This window comes from Pogona vitticeps, chromosome 3 (assembly GCF_051106095.1).
Source record: "Pogona vitticeps strain Pit_001003342236 chromosome 3, PviZW2.1, whole genome shotgun sequence".
Taxonomy (NCBI): domain Eukaryota; kingdom Metazoa; phylum Chordata; class Lepidosauria; order Squamata; family Agamidae; genus Pogona; species Pogona vitticeps.
Window position 1 is genome coordinate 264237457 of NC_135785.1, and position 15882 is coordinate 264253338.

Sequence of the window (15882 nt, forward strand, 5' to 3'; positions counted from 1 at the left end):
CTGATGATGGGTGGGTGGAAGGAAGGATTCTATTTTGGTAAATGTGATGGATCTACTGAAGCAATCTAGTTAAAAAGCCATGGGTGGGAGTGCACAATTTGTGGTTGCAATGACCAGATAAGTGGGGCATAAATAAAATAAAATAAAATAAAACAAAATAAAATAAATAAATAAATTTCCGCTTAAACCTTTTTGCTGGAAAATTGGCAGCCTCTTATTAGGTTCTGGACTAGAATTAAACCCTAAGAACCTGCTAAGGCAAGAAGTTATGCTAATGTTATGGAACATTTTAGGTAAAACGATGGTTTAATTTCTGTTTTACAGTTCCCAGTGAAATGAGACAGTTTGTAATAAATTTAGATAGGGACTTCAGGGAACGTATTACGACCACCATGAAATACAAAGACATATGTTAACTCTGTTGATTATTTTTATATTTATGGCAGTTCTATCACTATGTGTATTATATTGGAAAAATAAGAAATACTGCTGAAGAGGTTACCACGTTATACATTTATTGCATTTATACCCCAACCTTTCTGCCAAAAAATGGCACTCAGGATAGCTGACGGTAATAAAATCCATATTAAAAACAAACACAAATAAAACACAAACACAGATTAAAAACACAATTTAAAAGCACATCAATAAAAAGAAACAAGTGCACCCAACAGATCTAAACAATCCTCCAGCAACAACCAAGTTTGGATACAAGACTCCGTGTGCCGCGGCTGAGTCATGGGTTCCTTGGATCGGGGCCCCAAAACCTTGAAAGACACCCAGCAGATAGATAGGCCGTCACGCTTCCCAGTGAAGCTCCTTTTAAAAACGAGACGGCTTCTCTTTCCCCTGGCACTTCCCACCTCCTTCGTGGCCTGGAAGAGGAAGGTTCCCTATTTTGTGCAGAGGGAGGGAGGATGCCACGGAAAAAGAAACAGAAGACGTTGGCTTAGGCTGGAAACTGTGATTCCCCCCCCACCTCAGCAACCCACTGCCAAGATCTCCTTTAGTACACAGTACAGCCTGCTTTTAAAAATTCCACACTGACCCATCTCCGCAGTTCTCAGGGGCCAACATGCTCCGTTTGAAAGAAGCACCACTTAAAGGAGGCATAATGCCAAGGCTGACAATAAGCAAGGCGTGCTGCTTATATACCGCCCCATAGCGCTTCAAGCACTCTCTGGGCGGTTTCCAAGTTAATTATGCAGTCTACACATTGCCCCCCCTCCCCCCCAGCGAGCTGGGTACTCATTTGACCGACTTCGGAAGGATAGAAGGCTGAGTCAACCTTGAGCCGGCTCCCTGGGATTGAACCCCAGGTTGTGAGCACAGTTTTGGCTGCAGTACAGCGGTTTTAACCACTGCGCCACGAGGCTCGTGTGGGCAACAATCTTGATTGTGATAGCAGAGGAAAGCAACATAAGTGGAGGGGGCCAGGCAGAGCAAGGAGCAAAAGAGGACCACCAGCGGAAAAGAGAGAGAGAGAGAGAGAGAGACAGAGACAGTGGATGATGGTTTACAGAAAAGCAGAAACAGTGTGGGCAGAGCCACCCTCCCTCCTAGACTGTGGAAGGAAAGAAGAGTAGTAAGGAAAGTTGGATGAGTGGTGGAATCATCACAGCCACGCAACAGAAGCCAGAATAACAGTGGAATCTCTCAGGTGAAGAATATGATAGGCAACAGAAACTTTAAAATGGGTTTGAGAATGCTACGTTTTCTCATTTCTACTGTATGGCATGGATTTCATGCAGGAACTTTAAAAGAGAGAGAAGCCTCTGAAATAACGGATTTATTACAAAGTGCTAAGAATTTCCTGGAATGAGAGGGTGACCAATGAAAAAGTACTAAAGGTACTGAATAAAGGCTAAGCAATTGTAAAGCACTTCAAGCAGAAAATGTGAATATTGTGTTCATTAACTGAGAAGCAGAAAGTACAGATTGCTACAGTTGATCACAGAATTAAATAAATGGGAAAACAAATGCTGGAAGCAGAACATACAGGCTGAAAATCTCAAGGATTAGTCTGGATACAAAGCAGTATTACTGTTACTGTTACTGTTACTGTTACTGTTACTGTTACTGTTACTGTTGTTGTTGTTGTTGTTGTTGTTGTTGTTGTTGTTGTTCTTCTTCTTCTTCTTCTTCTTCTTCTTCTTCTTCTTCTTCTTCTTCTTCTTCTTCTTCTTCTTATTATTATTATTATTATTATTATTATTATTATTATTATTATTACTTAACACTATTTTCGTCATCTCCAAAATCAGGGCAACCACGATGCTCTGCTCATGCATACCTTCTGGTGTGAAAGCAATGGGAAGCAGGCAATGGTCAACCTCAGTCAACATCGCATTTAAAACATCAGCGCTCAGCATCATTTGCACAGCCACACGGTTAATGTTCACCCCTGGTCATGCAAGGAACCCAACCCATTTTTTTTGGCATGTGTGTTCCTGCGCTCACTCCCAACAGGATGGTAGTGGCGGAACTGGGGCACAATAGCCCTGGCTTAAATCTGACCCAGAAACCCAAGTGAGCAAGCCAGAAAAAGAGGAAGCCACGGCAGGGCCCCCCGTTGCCAGCCTTCACATTATTCGGCCCCATGTAACAGCTGAGCCACCATGCCGGGTCTCCAAGAGGCCTTTCAGCTGGCTATTGAACTGATAAATTCACTGTATTACTTTACACAAATCAATACCCCAGCAGTTATCAGTGGTTGACGTGACCAAAATTGGTTTCAGCCAATTTGTGAGTGTAATAAATGTCCATTTATCAAATCAATTCATTCTGTGGAGCTTCTTGATCTGGCCAGGCTTGTGATACTGAAGGGTGACATCCTCCGGGTGTGAATCGAAGTCCAACATTGTCCTTGTGCGTGAGAGAGCGAGAGAAAGCTGGTATCCTGGCATTCAAGAGGCACTGCTTCCTCATGGCTATGGTGGTCTTGTGAGCTTGGCCCAGTTGGGTTAGTGGTTCAAGACATAAACACGGCTGGAACTCTGCTCTTCTGTCCTGCCAACACTGGGTTCTCGTGGGCTAAAGGCCAATACAAAGCGCCCGTGAACAGCCTATTCGTTGTTAGCAAAAATGCCCACCGAACAGTGCTAAATCTAGTATGGCTCCACCATGGCATTCCTCTCTGGGTGGTCACCGTGACTCTTGGTCCTTCAGAGAGGAGTTTGCTAAACGTCTGCAACTCCGTATAAGATAGGGATCGGTGTAGTCACGGCCAGGGTCAGAAAAGCACCGGTGGCTCCGCTGATCTACGAAACACAAGGACCACCACCTCCCATCCCGTTCCTTCAGGGTTGAAAAGCTGCCGTTTCCCAAACATAGCCTAGCAGTAAGTAGCTTCTTTTCCAAATCTGCCCGGCTGCTCCCCCACTCACTCCAGTCAAGCCGTTCTGGAGGAACAGGCAGGCAGATTTGCAGAGGGAGATTTCTAACCTGTCCCATCCTGAGGGTCTCATTAAAGACCACGATGCAATTCCTGGGCTCTTCATTTATTCTATGGCAACTTGTGCTCCTTCTGAGCCCCGATCAGCTCTTTTAAGGAAGAATAGGAAATATTCAGTGATGGGGGGGTGTGAGAGGGAGATATCAAAGTAAACCCCTTACAGCACAAGAACAGCAACAGAAGAATACACCTTAACGGCAACAGGTGTGGCCCACACCATTGCACATTTTAAAAATTCAATCCCGAATCAGTACAAAAGCACACTTAGAAAAAAAAACCTGCCAAAAGCCAAGACAGCTGGTGGAAATTTCCTGCTCAAGAGGCAGTATACGCTTTTGAGTACCACCAAATATAACTGGGCAAGGGTGGGAAACCTCCCTCCCTGGAGGGGCCCTGTACTCTGGTTCCCACAAGCCTCAGCCAGTATGACCAGCGGTAAAAGATTTAGCTACTGGAATTATAATCCCAAATGTCGGGATGTCTGAATTGGGAGTTGTGATCCCAAACACCTGGAGATTCAAAGGTCACCCACCCCACCCCTGCACAGGGAAAGCATGATAGACCCCCCCCCCATCACCACCACCACTATGTCCTGCTTGCCCACTTCCAAAGGCCGCTGGGTGCAGAGGGCAAGGTGCCCACTATGGCCTGGTTATGAAACTCTGAGCAGAACAAAGAGACCACCCCCCTTGATGTTGTAGCACAAAGGTGGGCAACTCTGCTACCTCCCAACGTTCAGGGGGGCTACGACTCCCATAATATTTCAACACTGGGTTGGTCAACGGGGCTGATGGAAGTAAATTCTCAAATCCTAACCTTCCCTTCTGAATGGGAATGTGAGGCCAGTCAAGCAAGGTATGGGCTCTCCTCCCCTGCAAATAAACAAGGCGTGGATTTCTCCCCAACACACACATACATCAGGCCCTTGGAGGGGAAGATATTGCCCATATAGGGTCATGGGGCTAGAAAAATGGTCTGTAGATGCCCCCAGAGCTTGTGCAGCCTTCATTGAATAAATTTACACCTTACCTTTTGGCTATAAATAGCACTGATGGTGGCAAACAGGAATCCCTTACAGATAAAACAAGATCTCAGACAGCAACAGCTGGCCTTGGTTGATACTCGCAAATCTCAGTGTACACTGAGATTTTAAAAAGACCAAGAACGGTGAGCACACTATATATACTAATACACTCATTTTATAGTAAGTACACTTGGCTTATGTTGTTCGGCTTGGGCTCTTTTCCTTGACTCCACTCTAATCTCAGCCTAATTTTCGGAATCCAGCTCCACTTGAGGGATGGCAGACCTCCTTGAGTATCTAATGACAGCTGAGCCAATTGCTCCTCTTGGCTGTCTATGAAATTCTGACTTTGAACGAACATCCATTATGGGCACGAGGAAGGCCCTCATTAGTGGTGCCGCTGCAGGTTAAACCGCAGAAGCCTCCGTGCTGCAAGGTCGGAAGACCAGCCGTCGTAAGATCGACTCCATGCAACAGAGGGAGCTCCCGTCGCTCGTCTTAGCTCCTGCCAACCTAGCCGTTCAAAATCATGTAAAAATGCAAGTAGATAAATAGGTAACACCTCAGTGGGAAGGTCACAACGTTCCGTGTCTAGTCACGCTGGCCATGTGACCACGGATACTGTCTTCAGACAAATGTTGGCTCTACAGCTTGGAGACAGGGATGAGCACTGCGCCCTAGAGTCCAACATGACCGGACTAAACGTCACGGGGAACCTTTACCTTTACCTAAGGCCCTCATCACTTGGAAAGTTCATGGCATTGTGAAAAAGGGTGAAAAGCCCTCTTGAACAAAAAACCTGAGTGTGTTTGCTGCTGGCAGGGTAACAAAGAGGGAGCCAATCCTGCCTCCCCGGGATCAGCCGCTCTCCAGGGACCCCTCACGCCTGCAGGGAGAAACAGGTCCTTCTACCACCACCTTCAACCGCTCAGGACCAGCCCCTATGAAGGAATCACCTCTCCCACAAGCTTCTTGACCCATGACCAACATCATCCTCAGGGGACTTTCTCTGTGTTCCTCTTGCACACAGCGGTGTGGTGGGGAGCTACCCCAGAAAGCGCCTTTGCCTTAATGACCCCCCCAGATCATGACCATCCTCCTCCCGCCGAGGAGCGCGGCCTGGCAGCCCCATAGGTGGCATCTGGAAGCTGAGCTAAGACCTGCCTCCTAGCTTCGTTTTGGTTGAGCTGGATTTCAAAATCCTTGTCTTTTGGTTTCTTGATGCCACCCAGTTTTTTTTTACTGTAAAGTCTGTGACTCATCAACCCTTTTTATATTTCTAAGCTGCATGGAGGACCCTGCTAGACAATAAGCCAGTTAAATCGAAATCATAAATAAAAATCGGTGGACAGAGAGGCAGAAAAACAGCAACCCAGCGTGGACAAGCTATAACAGGAGGTGCCTCCACACCTGCCGACACTCCACGCCTTCCTGCTTTTAGCAAGACGCAACGGACGACAGCGGAAGCACCAGCCACGAGCCTTTCCTTGCCAGGGCAAGATGCGAAGGCCGCAGAAGCAGAGCAGGGCGCCTGGTCCTGTCTAATTTAATAACGGGTGCTTGCAGGAAAGCAGCTGCTCTCATGTGCCCCCACCACGACCACCTGTGTCAGCGGCCCAACCCATTCATCACAGCCCCCTAATTAGCCCCCGCTGCTGCTGCCTCGAGGTCCTGTCTTTGTCCAACTCGGGTGTGCATGGAGTGCGCGCTTGTGGTAGAAAACGAGACTCACCCTCCCCAGCCAAGGCCCACGCACAGATCCTGCGCTCACTGATCTCAGTGGACTGCAGAGCCGCATCCCCTTTTCTCCCAGTTAGCTGTCAGAACTAAGAAGCCTTTGTGTTATAAACGTGCGCTTCCAGCAACAGCTGAAAAAGTAGGGCAGAAGGGCCAGATCTAAGCTTTGCTCGCTTTTCAGATTCCTCTTCTGTTCTTGTTTATTATTTATTTAAAATATTTTTGCCCTGCCTTGCTCCTTAGAGGGATCCCAAGCAGCTGTGATTTGCCAGCGTCTAACGCAACCCAGTCTGCTTTCTCCTGCCGACAGCATCTCCATGCCAACAGGTCACAAACAGCCTTCGTTTGACCACAGAGCCCGTCTCCTGCCTCCAAATGCATTTTTTTTTAAACTTCAAGATACACATGACTTCTGCCACTGGGCAAAAGACCTCTGAATGGACCTCCTACCAGGACTGAAGCATTTTTACATATGATAAATATGATTACTATGAACGATGCAAATCCATCAGATTTGCACCTGAACAGCCCTTCCTTCTACTTTTCTGCTTTTCCTAGCAGTGGAAGAAACGTCAATAGCTACGGAAGATTCTGAAACACCCAAACACGCCTGAGTTTTCCTGATTCTAAAAAAGCAAAATAGGATTGGACCTGGCTTATAACAGGATGGGAGACCACTAAGGAATCCCACGGATCTCTAGGTAAGGGGTGAGAGAGGACTTTTCTGCCTGAAACCTCTCCTCCTCTTGGCTTTCTGCACCCTCTCTTTGCAACAGGAGGGGAGTGTGTGTGTGGAGGGGGGATTTCCATGCTAGGAAGGAGGATCTGGAGTTACACGTACTTCCTCCTCACTGTTCACAAGAGCAAGGCTGCCGGAACACCAAAAGTAAAATGTGCCACTGAACCCCTTGGGAAATGGCTCTGATGCCATCAGGGAGTGTGTCCATCAAGAAAAAGACAGATCTGGTTTCAATATATTCGCGAAGGCTTTCACGGCCGGGATCTAGTGGTTGTTGTGTGTTTTTCGGGCTCTTTGGCCGTGTTCTGAAGGTTGTTTTTCCTAACGTTTTGCCAGTCTCTGTGGTCACGGGCATCTTCAGAGGACAGCAACCCAGAACAACCATTAGATCTGGTTTCCCTCTGGATTCTGAGGGCCCTCCAAGCAGGCCCTCTGGTCCTGGAATAGAAGACACTTGCACCCAGCTTCTGCATTTATTATGAAGGGTCTCACCATGAGCACAAGCAGAAAGGAGGGGGGACCTTTAGCAATAGGAGACTGAGAAACAGTTTTAATATTATTGTGGGTTTTTCGGGCTCTTTGGCCATGTTCTGAAGGTTGTTCTTCCTGACATTTCACCAGTCTCTGTGGCCGGCATCTCCAGAGGACTGCAGTAGGAACTCTGTCCATGATCTGTTGCAGTTTGTTGGATAGTTGAGTATTTATAGCTGCGGGAACATTTTTGTTCTTTTCAGGAGATTGGGTGATGATGCTGATCAGCTGTTTTAGTTGTGGATGTATTGTTGTGATAAGTGGGAGAGATTATTTGTCACTGTGATTGATGGGTGTCGTTAGCTGGTCATTTTTTGTGCAATGATCCCTGGTCCTTATGGCGGGGTAGAGTTCGTTGACCTAACCTAGAGGTCTTGTGGTTTGTCCAGATGCAACTTGGCAAACCTAAGCCATGCTGTCATGTTTTTTTTAGAGAGAGGAGGCTTTCTCCCAGCAAACCTTCTAAACAAACCATACTTTTTTTTCCTAATTGTACCATCATGAACTTTAGTAGAGTCTGAGGCGTAACTCTTGGGGTTTTTGTAATTTCTTTGAGCACTGCATGGTCTGATCTTTGGGTGAATCTGCTTGGACATCCACTTCTGCGAAGACTGGCAACTGTCTTAAATGTTTTCCACTTGTGAATAATTTTCTTCACTGTAGAATGATGGACTTTAAATAGTTTGGAAATGGTCTTATAACCGTTCCCAGATTGATGGGCAACAACAATTGCTTCTCTATGATCATAGCTGATGTGTTTCCTCCTTGGTATTGTGTTAACACACACCTGAATGCTCCAGATCAGCACTTGCTAAAACTTTGGCTTTTATACAGGTGGTCACACTTGCTGATGATCAAAAGCATTTGGTTGTCAGCACTTGGCTGCTACTTAGCCTCCTAATTCCTATGGAAGCAGTAGGAATGTACTTAGTTTTTACACCTGGCTTCTCTATTCGGGCTTTATTTTTGTAAAATAAATCATTACAGTGTAATAAGTCATGTGTTGTTGTTCATCTGAGGTTGTATTTACCTAATTTCCAGACCTGCAAAGGACCAGATGATTTTTATTATGTCCTGATAGGTAAAACTATAGAATTCAAAGAGGGTGTCCTTTAGGGAGGAAAATCTGATATCCACGGTTCTGGAACTTTCTGCCCACTGAACTCTGCAGTGCCTCCATTCTGAGCATCTCTAAGAGGACCATAAAAACTCATTCCTGCTTTGCTTTTTGTGCTGCCAGTATTTTACTACTAATTTTGCTATAAATTAAGATTACGTTTAGCTTTGTTGCCTTGCCGATAAAGCCTTTTCTTTTCTCCTGTATTTCCAATTTTTAAAATACCACCTCCAATTTAATTCTGTCTGTCTGACCTGGAGGCATAAGCTTTAGAAGCTAATAGTTGCAGTATGTTATCGAGTGAAACACTTCATGAGGACCTGATCCTATAAGGCGGTATTAAAATGTCATGAATAACGCATATTCCGCTTGTGCACCCAATCACCCCCTGGGACGTTCACTCATTCTGTCCACTTTGAGCTTCTCAGAAGGACATACAGAGCATCAGGTTCACAAAATACACGCCCTGAAACCTTACCTGCTCCAACAGTTGCTATGGCACTCTCCTGCCCAATGATATGTTCCCGCAGCCTCTGCTCCAGGGGAAACCTTCGCCGTTCCTCGATTTCTCTCTTTCGTTGCTCTTCCTGAAACTGCAGAAAGTGAAGGGGAAAAGAAGTGAGAAATCAGCCGGCTTCAAAAGAGGTCAAAGAGCTTCAGTACAAGTTTGCTTGTGAGACAAGGTCCCTTAGGACCTGGTTTAAAGTTGTCTGGATATTTATTATTATCTATTATTTCATCTTTTATCTATTATTCGTATTCTGCTTTTCAAGATGTAAATCTCCCCAACCTACCTTGATAACCTATTACAGTGTTTCTTTTCTGTTCATACTGTTAATTTCTAGAGGAATCAACCCCACTTCAAGAGCAAGTAACAGACACATACAAAACCAGCGATAGAAACATTCTCAGAATCAGAGCAGATTCCATAGCGGCAGGGAAAGATCAAAACCATAAATTAGCAGGTAGGCGGCAGAAGAAAATGATCCTTCAGAAAAGATCATCTGAGCAATGCTCTCTCTCTCTCTCTCTCTCTCTCTCTCTCTCTCTCTCTGTGTGTGTGTGTGTGTGTGTGTGTGTGTGTGTGTGTGTGTGTGTGTGTGTGAGAGAGAGAGAGAGAGAGAGAGAGAGAGAGAGAGAGAGAGAGAGAGAAGTGCTGCAACCCTAATGACAAGAATCGGGGTTTGGCTGAAAATATGAGAAAGCAATTATATCAGCTTGAAAACAGTGGAATTTGAGAGAGAGAGAGAGAGAGCGAACTCCAAACCAATGTGATGAATGCTAAGATCCAAGGAATTAGTGTTAACAGCAAATGTAGGCTCTGCCAAGAAAAAGATGAAGCAGTGTCACACCTCATCTGTGAATGTCCAAAGATTGCACAAACAGATTACAAAGTTAGACATGACAGAGTGGCACAAAGTTAGTGCACTGGCTGTTACGCAAAAAAGAGAACTCGTCGGACTCCAAAAACTTGTGGGAATGGTAAAAACTGTGTCAGAAAATGAGGAAGTTCCGATCTTGTGGGATTTCCGGATCCAAACAGACAGACACCTTGAACATAACACATAAGACATGCAGTAGTAGTAATAGAATTAAGAAAGGTCTGGATCATTGACATTGCAATTCCAGGGGATGCCAGAGTTGAAAATAAAGAATTGGAAAAACTAATCAAGGACAGAGACCTGGCCATCGAAACAACTCGCCTGTGGAAGAAACACACTTCAATGGTCCCCATCGTCATTGGGGCTTCGGGAACCATATCAAGAAACTTCACACAGTACTATAAGCAGTTGCAGATCTCAGAAATCACACCATTAGAGCTAAATTCTGGCTTATGGCCACCTTTTCAAGGTTTTCCAAGTATAGGATACTCAGGTTTACCGGTCCTTCTTTCTGGGACTATGCAGCTTGCCCAAGGCCACCCAGGCTGGCTCTACCAGAAGCAGACACAGTGGGTGAATTGAACTTCCAACCTCTGACTCTGCAGCCAGGTACCTAACTCACTGATGTTAAAAACTAAAAATGAAAATATGTGAGTAGCCAGCAATGAAAGTTCAAAATCAGCAATAAAAAACCTAGAATAATTGAGCTGGAAGGGGCCTCTAAGGTCATCAAGTCCAGCCCTCTGCTCAAAGCAGCAATCCAAACCAAAGGAGATCTGCCAGGTGGTTGTCTCAATTCCTCTTGCATGCCTCTAGCATTGGGGAGCTCACCACCTCACAAGATCATGGGTTCGATGGCCGTACTGCTCTCATCACACCCTGCCCAGTGGCTGGAATAGGAAGCTATTAGCTGGGCATTTAAATGCCTCTGAGGAGGATGCCAGGCACCTGTCTCATGGGAGGGCAGTCTTCCCTTGTGGTGAGGGCGGGCGGGCAGGCAGGATGACGGGCATGGTTTTGCTGAATGGGCTCTTCTTCCTTTGCACAGTGTTGAAGGGTAGACTCCTTTCTGTGCTCTTCGAGACCTGTAGGCAGCTGGTTTTGTCTCCTTCTCACTCCGTGCTCCTTCTGCAGCCCTGACCTTCTCCTCTTCCCTACAGGCTGCCTCTTTGATTATGCCAATGATCTGTGTGTGCTGGAAGGCGCTTCTCCTCTGCCCTCAGAGACGCTTCTAGCCCGAGAGTCTGCAGGAGGGATGGACTGTGAGCTCCCCTGACATCTTAAAGAGGGAGCCAGGAGCTGCACAAGAATGCACCGTGAAAGCACCCTGAGCCACAGTCTGGCTGTTCCTTGAATATGATCTCTGAACCATCACTGGCATGGTCTGGAAGGCTCACAAGTAAGGGAACCATATCTGCTCATGAATCCAAGTAAATGGTAAATCACAAGATTACATATTGGGATTCAGAGGGTAGGGCGTCTTCTTCATTTCTGCTCTGTTCCAAACTAGAATTATTTCAGATTAAACAGGAAGACAAGAGTCCTGAACGCTGCCACAGATTCCTGAAAATGCATGGCATTTTCATGACCCCATGGACCAGAGCACGCCAGGCCCTCCTGTCTTCCATGGCCTCCCAGAGTTGGGTCAAATTCCTGTTGGTCACTTCGGTGACATTATTCATCCATCTCGTCCTCTGTCGTCCCCTTCTCCCCTTGACTTCACACTTTCCCAACATCAGGGTCTTTTCTAGGGAGTCTTCTCATGAGATGGCCAAAGTACTGGAGCCTCAGCTTCAGGATCTGTCCTTCCAGTGACCATTCAGTGTTGATTTCCTTCAAAATGGATAGTTTTGTTCTCCTTGCAGTCCAGGGGACTCCCAAGAGTCTCCTCCAGCACCACAATTCAAAAGCATCAATTCTTCAGCATCAACCTTCTTTATGGTCCAGCTCTCGCTTCCACACATCACTACTGGAAAAACCATAGTTTTGACTATGCAGATATTCGTCGGCAAGGTGATGTCTCTGCTTTTTAAGATGCCGTCTAGGTTTGTCAGCATTCCAATCCCCTAGAATGAAAAGAACATCTTTCTTTGGTGTCAGTTCCAGAAGGTGTTATAAGTCTTCATAGAATTGGTCAATTTCAGCGTCTTCAGCATCGGTAGTTGGTCCATAAATGTGGCTTACTGTGATGTTGAAAGATCCGCCTTGGATTTGTATTGAAATCATTCTATCATTTTTGAGATTGTATCCCAGTACAGCTTTTCCCACTCTTTTGTTAACTATGAGGGCTAGTCCATTTCTTCAACGGGATTCGTGCCCACAATAGTAGATATGATAATCATCTGAATTGAATTCACCCATTCCCATCAATTTTAGCTCACTGACTCCCAGAATGTCAATGTTTATTCTTGCCATCTACTGTTTGACCACATCCAGCTTACCAAGGTTCATAGATCTTACATTCCCAGTTCCTATGCAGTATTTTTCTTTGGAGCATCGGACTTTCCTTTCACTTCCAGGCGTGTCCACAGCTGAGCGTCCTTTTGGCTTTGGCCCAACCACTTCATTAGTTCTGGAGCTACTTGTCCTTGTCCTCTGCTCTTCCTCAGTAGCATGTTGGACGCCTTCCGACCTAAGGGGCTCATCTTCTAGCGTCATATCTTTCAGCCTTTGGCTTCTGTCCATGTAGTTTTCTTGGCAAAGATACTGGAGTGGCATTGCCAATTCCTACTCCAGGTGGATCATGTTTATTCAGAACTCTCCACTATGACTTATCCATCTTGGGTGTCCCTGCACGGCATAGCCCATAGCTTCTCTGAATTACTCAAGTCCCTTCGCCACGACAAAGCAGCAATCCGTGAAAGGGCCAGCAACAACACCACAGCTTTTTAAGAAACAGAATGGTGGCCCCTGCTTTGCTTCCTCCCCCCAGCTGTGGACAATACCAGGAAAGCTCCAGAACCACCACCCCAAGCCTTCCACCAGTTTGCGAGTGTTTTCCCATTATGGTAGTGACCTTGACAGAAGTTTTAAAAAAATAAATAGCAAGCGACCGATCCAATTTGGGCTGCTGCTATCTGTCTAGCATGTCACCAAGACACCCCCATCGCTCCTGATGCTTCAATATGGAGCAATAACTTCCTGGCTGATCCCAGCGGAGCACAACTTGCTGGATTGAATCCAGAGCCCCACCGGTGTTGCTTTGCTCCCCCAGGCTCTGCATATATCACCAGCTGCAAATGGCTTCAGCCTCACCAATAGATCTATGTCTTCCTAAATATATAGGCCAATCCCTTTTCCCTTGCCTTTCTATTTAAAAAAAAACATTTCAAAAGAAAATACCACATAAAATCAGCTTAGTTATAACATATATTATTATCCAGACAGGCATACTGAGGGGCTAAATAAAATCTCAAATACCAGTGAGGAAACTTCCCTTCCCATCCCTGGTCCTTCTGGTGAGTCAGAAATGTTTAAAAAACAACATTCTGAGGAACTGTGCCTTCCCTCCCTCCCTCTCAGGATAACTAAAATCCAGAATGAGGGTTGAAAGCAACGGTCAGACTACGAGTCCAGGCTTTTTTTTTTTAAAAAAAATGGCATCAGCCTGCGGAACTCACGGCAACATGATGCTGTGAATGGCAACAAGAACATTCTGCAGAGGAGGCAATCTTGCACACATTTACCTTGGAATCAGACCGAATGGGGCTTATTTCTCAGTAAACATCAAGAAAACCAGAGACTGTTTATGTGTTTTGACTGGCATGGAGTGGAAACACTCAAAATGCAAAAGCCTGTCATCGTTCCTTACACTTGTTTAGAATCTAATTTTATTGTCCCCACCTCACCCCACATGCATGTGTCTGCTGAAGGCAGGTTTCTGGCTTTTGTTCCATTTCTAATAAATGAGGAAAAATTCATGGGACAGAATAACATGTGCAACTGTTTTTGTAAGGCAAAAGCAAAACAGAACAAAAAAAATCTTGATATCCTGCCTGATTTGATACTGCAACACACTGGGGAAAAAGAGTCCCATAACTCGGGTTTCACAAGCGAGACTGTTGTTATCTCTCAGGAACTCACCATAAGTACCTTCTTCGGGAAAAGAGACCTCTGTGAAAAATGTCTTGCCATGGCCTCAATCCATAGATCACAACCCAGAGAACCCTAAAAGGATCATTAAGGGGAGCTTGGAGAGGGCCAGAAGCCCCCCCCATCAGCTGGGCTCTCAGCGGCCGAGGCAGGTGGGCTTCCTAACCCATTCAACAAACTGTATGGTGCATGAGCGAATGCTTCTGAACTGAGTCCCAAGAAAGGTCCACACTGACAACAGGAGAAGAGCGACAAGAAATGGCAACAGGCATCTTTGCAGGACGCAGCAGGCCACACCCTGTGTGATGGAGTGGAGGTCCCCTGTAATCCTTCAGGTAGGAGGGATACCATCGCAAAGCAGATTCCGTCAGAGGTCTTCCAGAAGGACTGCAGGGTCGATGGCATGAGAGACCCACCTACGACTGATCCAGAAGCACCTAGGAATGGTCTGGGCCACCCACGCGATGAACAGGCTCATAAGCAGCAATTTAGAACCTGGTGGGTCGTTCTGCAGATCACCGAGCAAAGGGAAAGACTCTGTCCATGTGGCATCTCTTGAAGAAGAGCAATGACAGCTTATAAAGGCACAGAGGGCGAGCCCCGAGGGAAGAGGCCACAGCTAACTAGCAAGAAGACCCTCTGCTCCAAAGCTGGGAGGCCCCAGGTTCAGTCCTGGAGTCTCCCGGAAAAGGACTCTGCCTGAAACTCCGTGGACCACGGCGGCCAATTCGTTTCATAGATGATGCTGGGCGAGGGGGATCCATGTTCAGCCTCCAAGTGCTCCGTGTTGCTGCTTAGGGGCCCTCAGCCTCTCTGACGGGGACTCAAGAAACCACCGGAGCGCTGAGGGCCACATGCTCGGTGAGTTCTGCCAGGAGGCCTCACCTTCAGACAGGGACAGAAGGCTCTTTCCTGGGCCAGGTAATTGCGTTCTCTGCCTTTTATTGCTCATTAACAAGGCTGGCATCCCTCCCAGTCACAGCTCCATTTACGGGAAGATTTGCGGAGGCAAGAGGCCTGGCACACCCTGAGCTGCTGGAGGCACGGCTTCCTTTTTGGCAAACAAAAGAGAAAGCAGACCAACCAGCTCCTTTAGCAGCGAAGGGGGAAAAAAGGGAATTTTAGAAAAATGGATGTAATCTTTGCATTAAGGCAGAGAGTGCTCCTTAGAGAAGTCATAGGCACTCCGGTAAGGAAGAAGATACATTTCCCTGAAAGGCACCCACAGATCATTCCCAGGAAGTCCTGATCGAAGAAGGCATCAATTCCTACTGCCTTACATGATATCCTTCAAGAAGGCAGATTTTTAAAATACATCCTCCCAGGCAGCCTGCTCCTTTGGAAGACTGCTCCTCCGGTTATCTTCAGGCGGGTTTCCTGCGATTTACACCCTTTTTTGCTTATCTTGTGGCCCGCAGGGAACAGAGTGAACAATTGCTCTAACGTAGAACAGACCAAATGGACTCCTGGACTGGGGTGGAGGCAGAGACCGTCTTCAAGGTATCAGTGTACTCAACCTGGCAGGTTCCAGCCTGGGAAGGCTTCTCCCTCCAATAACCTGCCCATTTTCAAGCAAGCTGTGAAAGACACTCGTTTGACTTGCAGCAGCCTGACATAGCTATCCCTCTGAAAGGGAAAATTCAAGAGAACGTATAGAATTCTGTTCACAGAGGCTTTCAGGCTGTCAACAGATGCCTGGCAGGTGAAAACACGGGCACCGCGGGGTTCTCTACTTGGGCAGCCTCCGCCATCCCCAGGCAAATCAGGCAAAAGCCCTTGGAACCGAAGCAACGGTCAAAGACTGCC

At 46.5% G+C, this 15882-nt stretch overlaps 1 protein-coding gene across 2 annotated transcripts in view; it reads right to left on the reverse strand.

The window, feature by feature from the left end:
* Positions 1 to 15882, reverse strand: part of CLPB (ClpB family mitochondrial disaggregase) — a 93050-nt gene that overhangs the window by 15977 nt on the left and 61191 nt on the right. For both annotated transcript variants that reach the window (XM_072993393.2, XM_078390559.1), the window contains exon 7: positions 9081 to 9195. In XM_072993393.2, coding sequence (XP_072849494.2) covers positions 9081 to 9195 — 115 coding nt within the window. The remainder of the gene's footprint in view (positions 1 to 9080; positions 9196 to 15882) is intronic.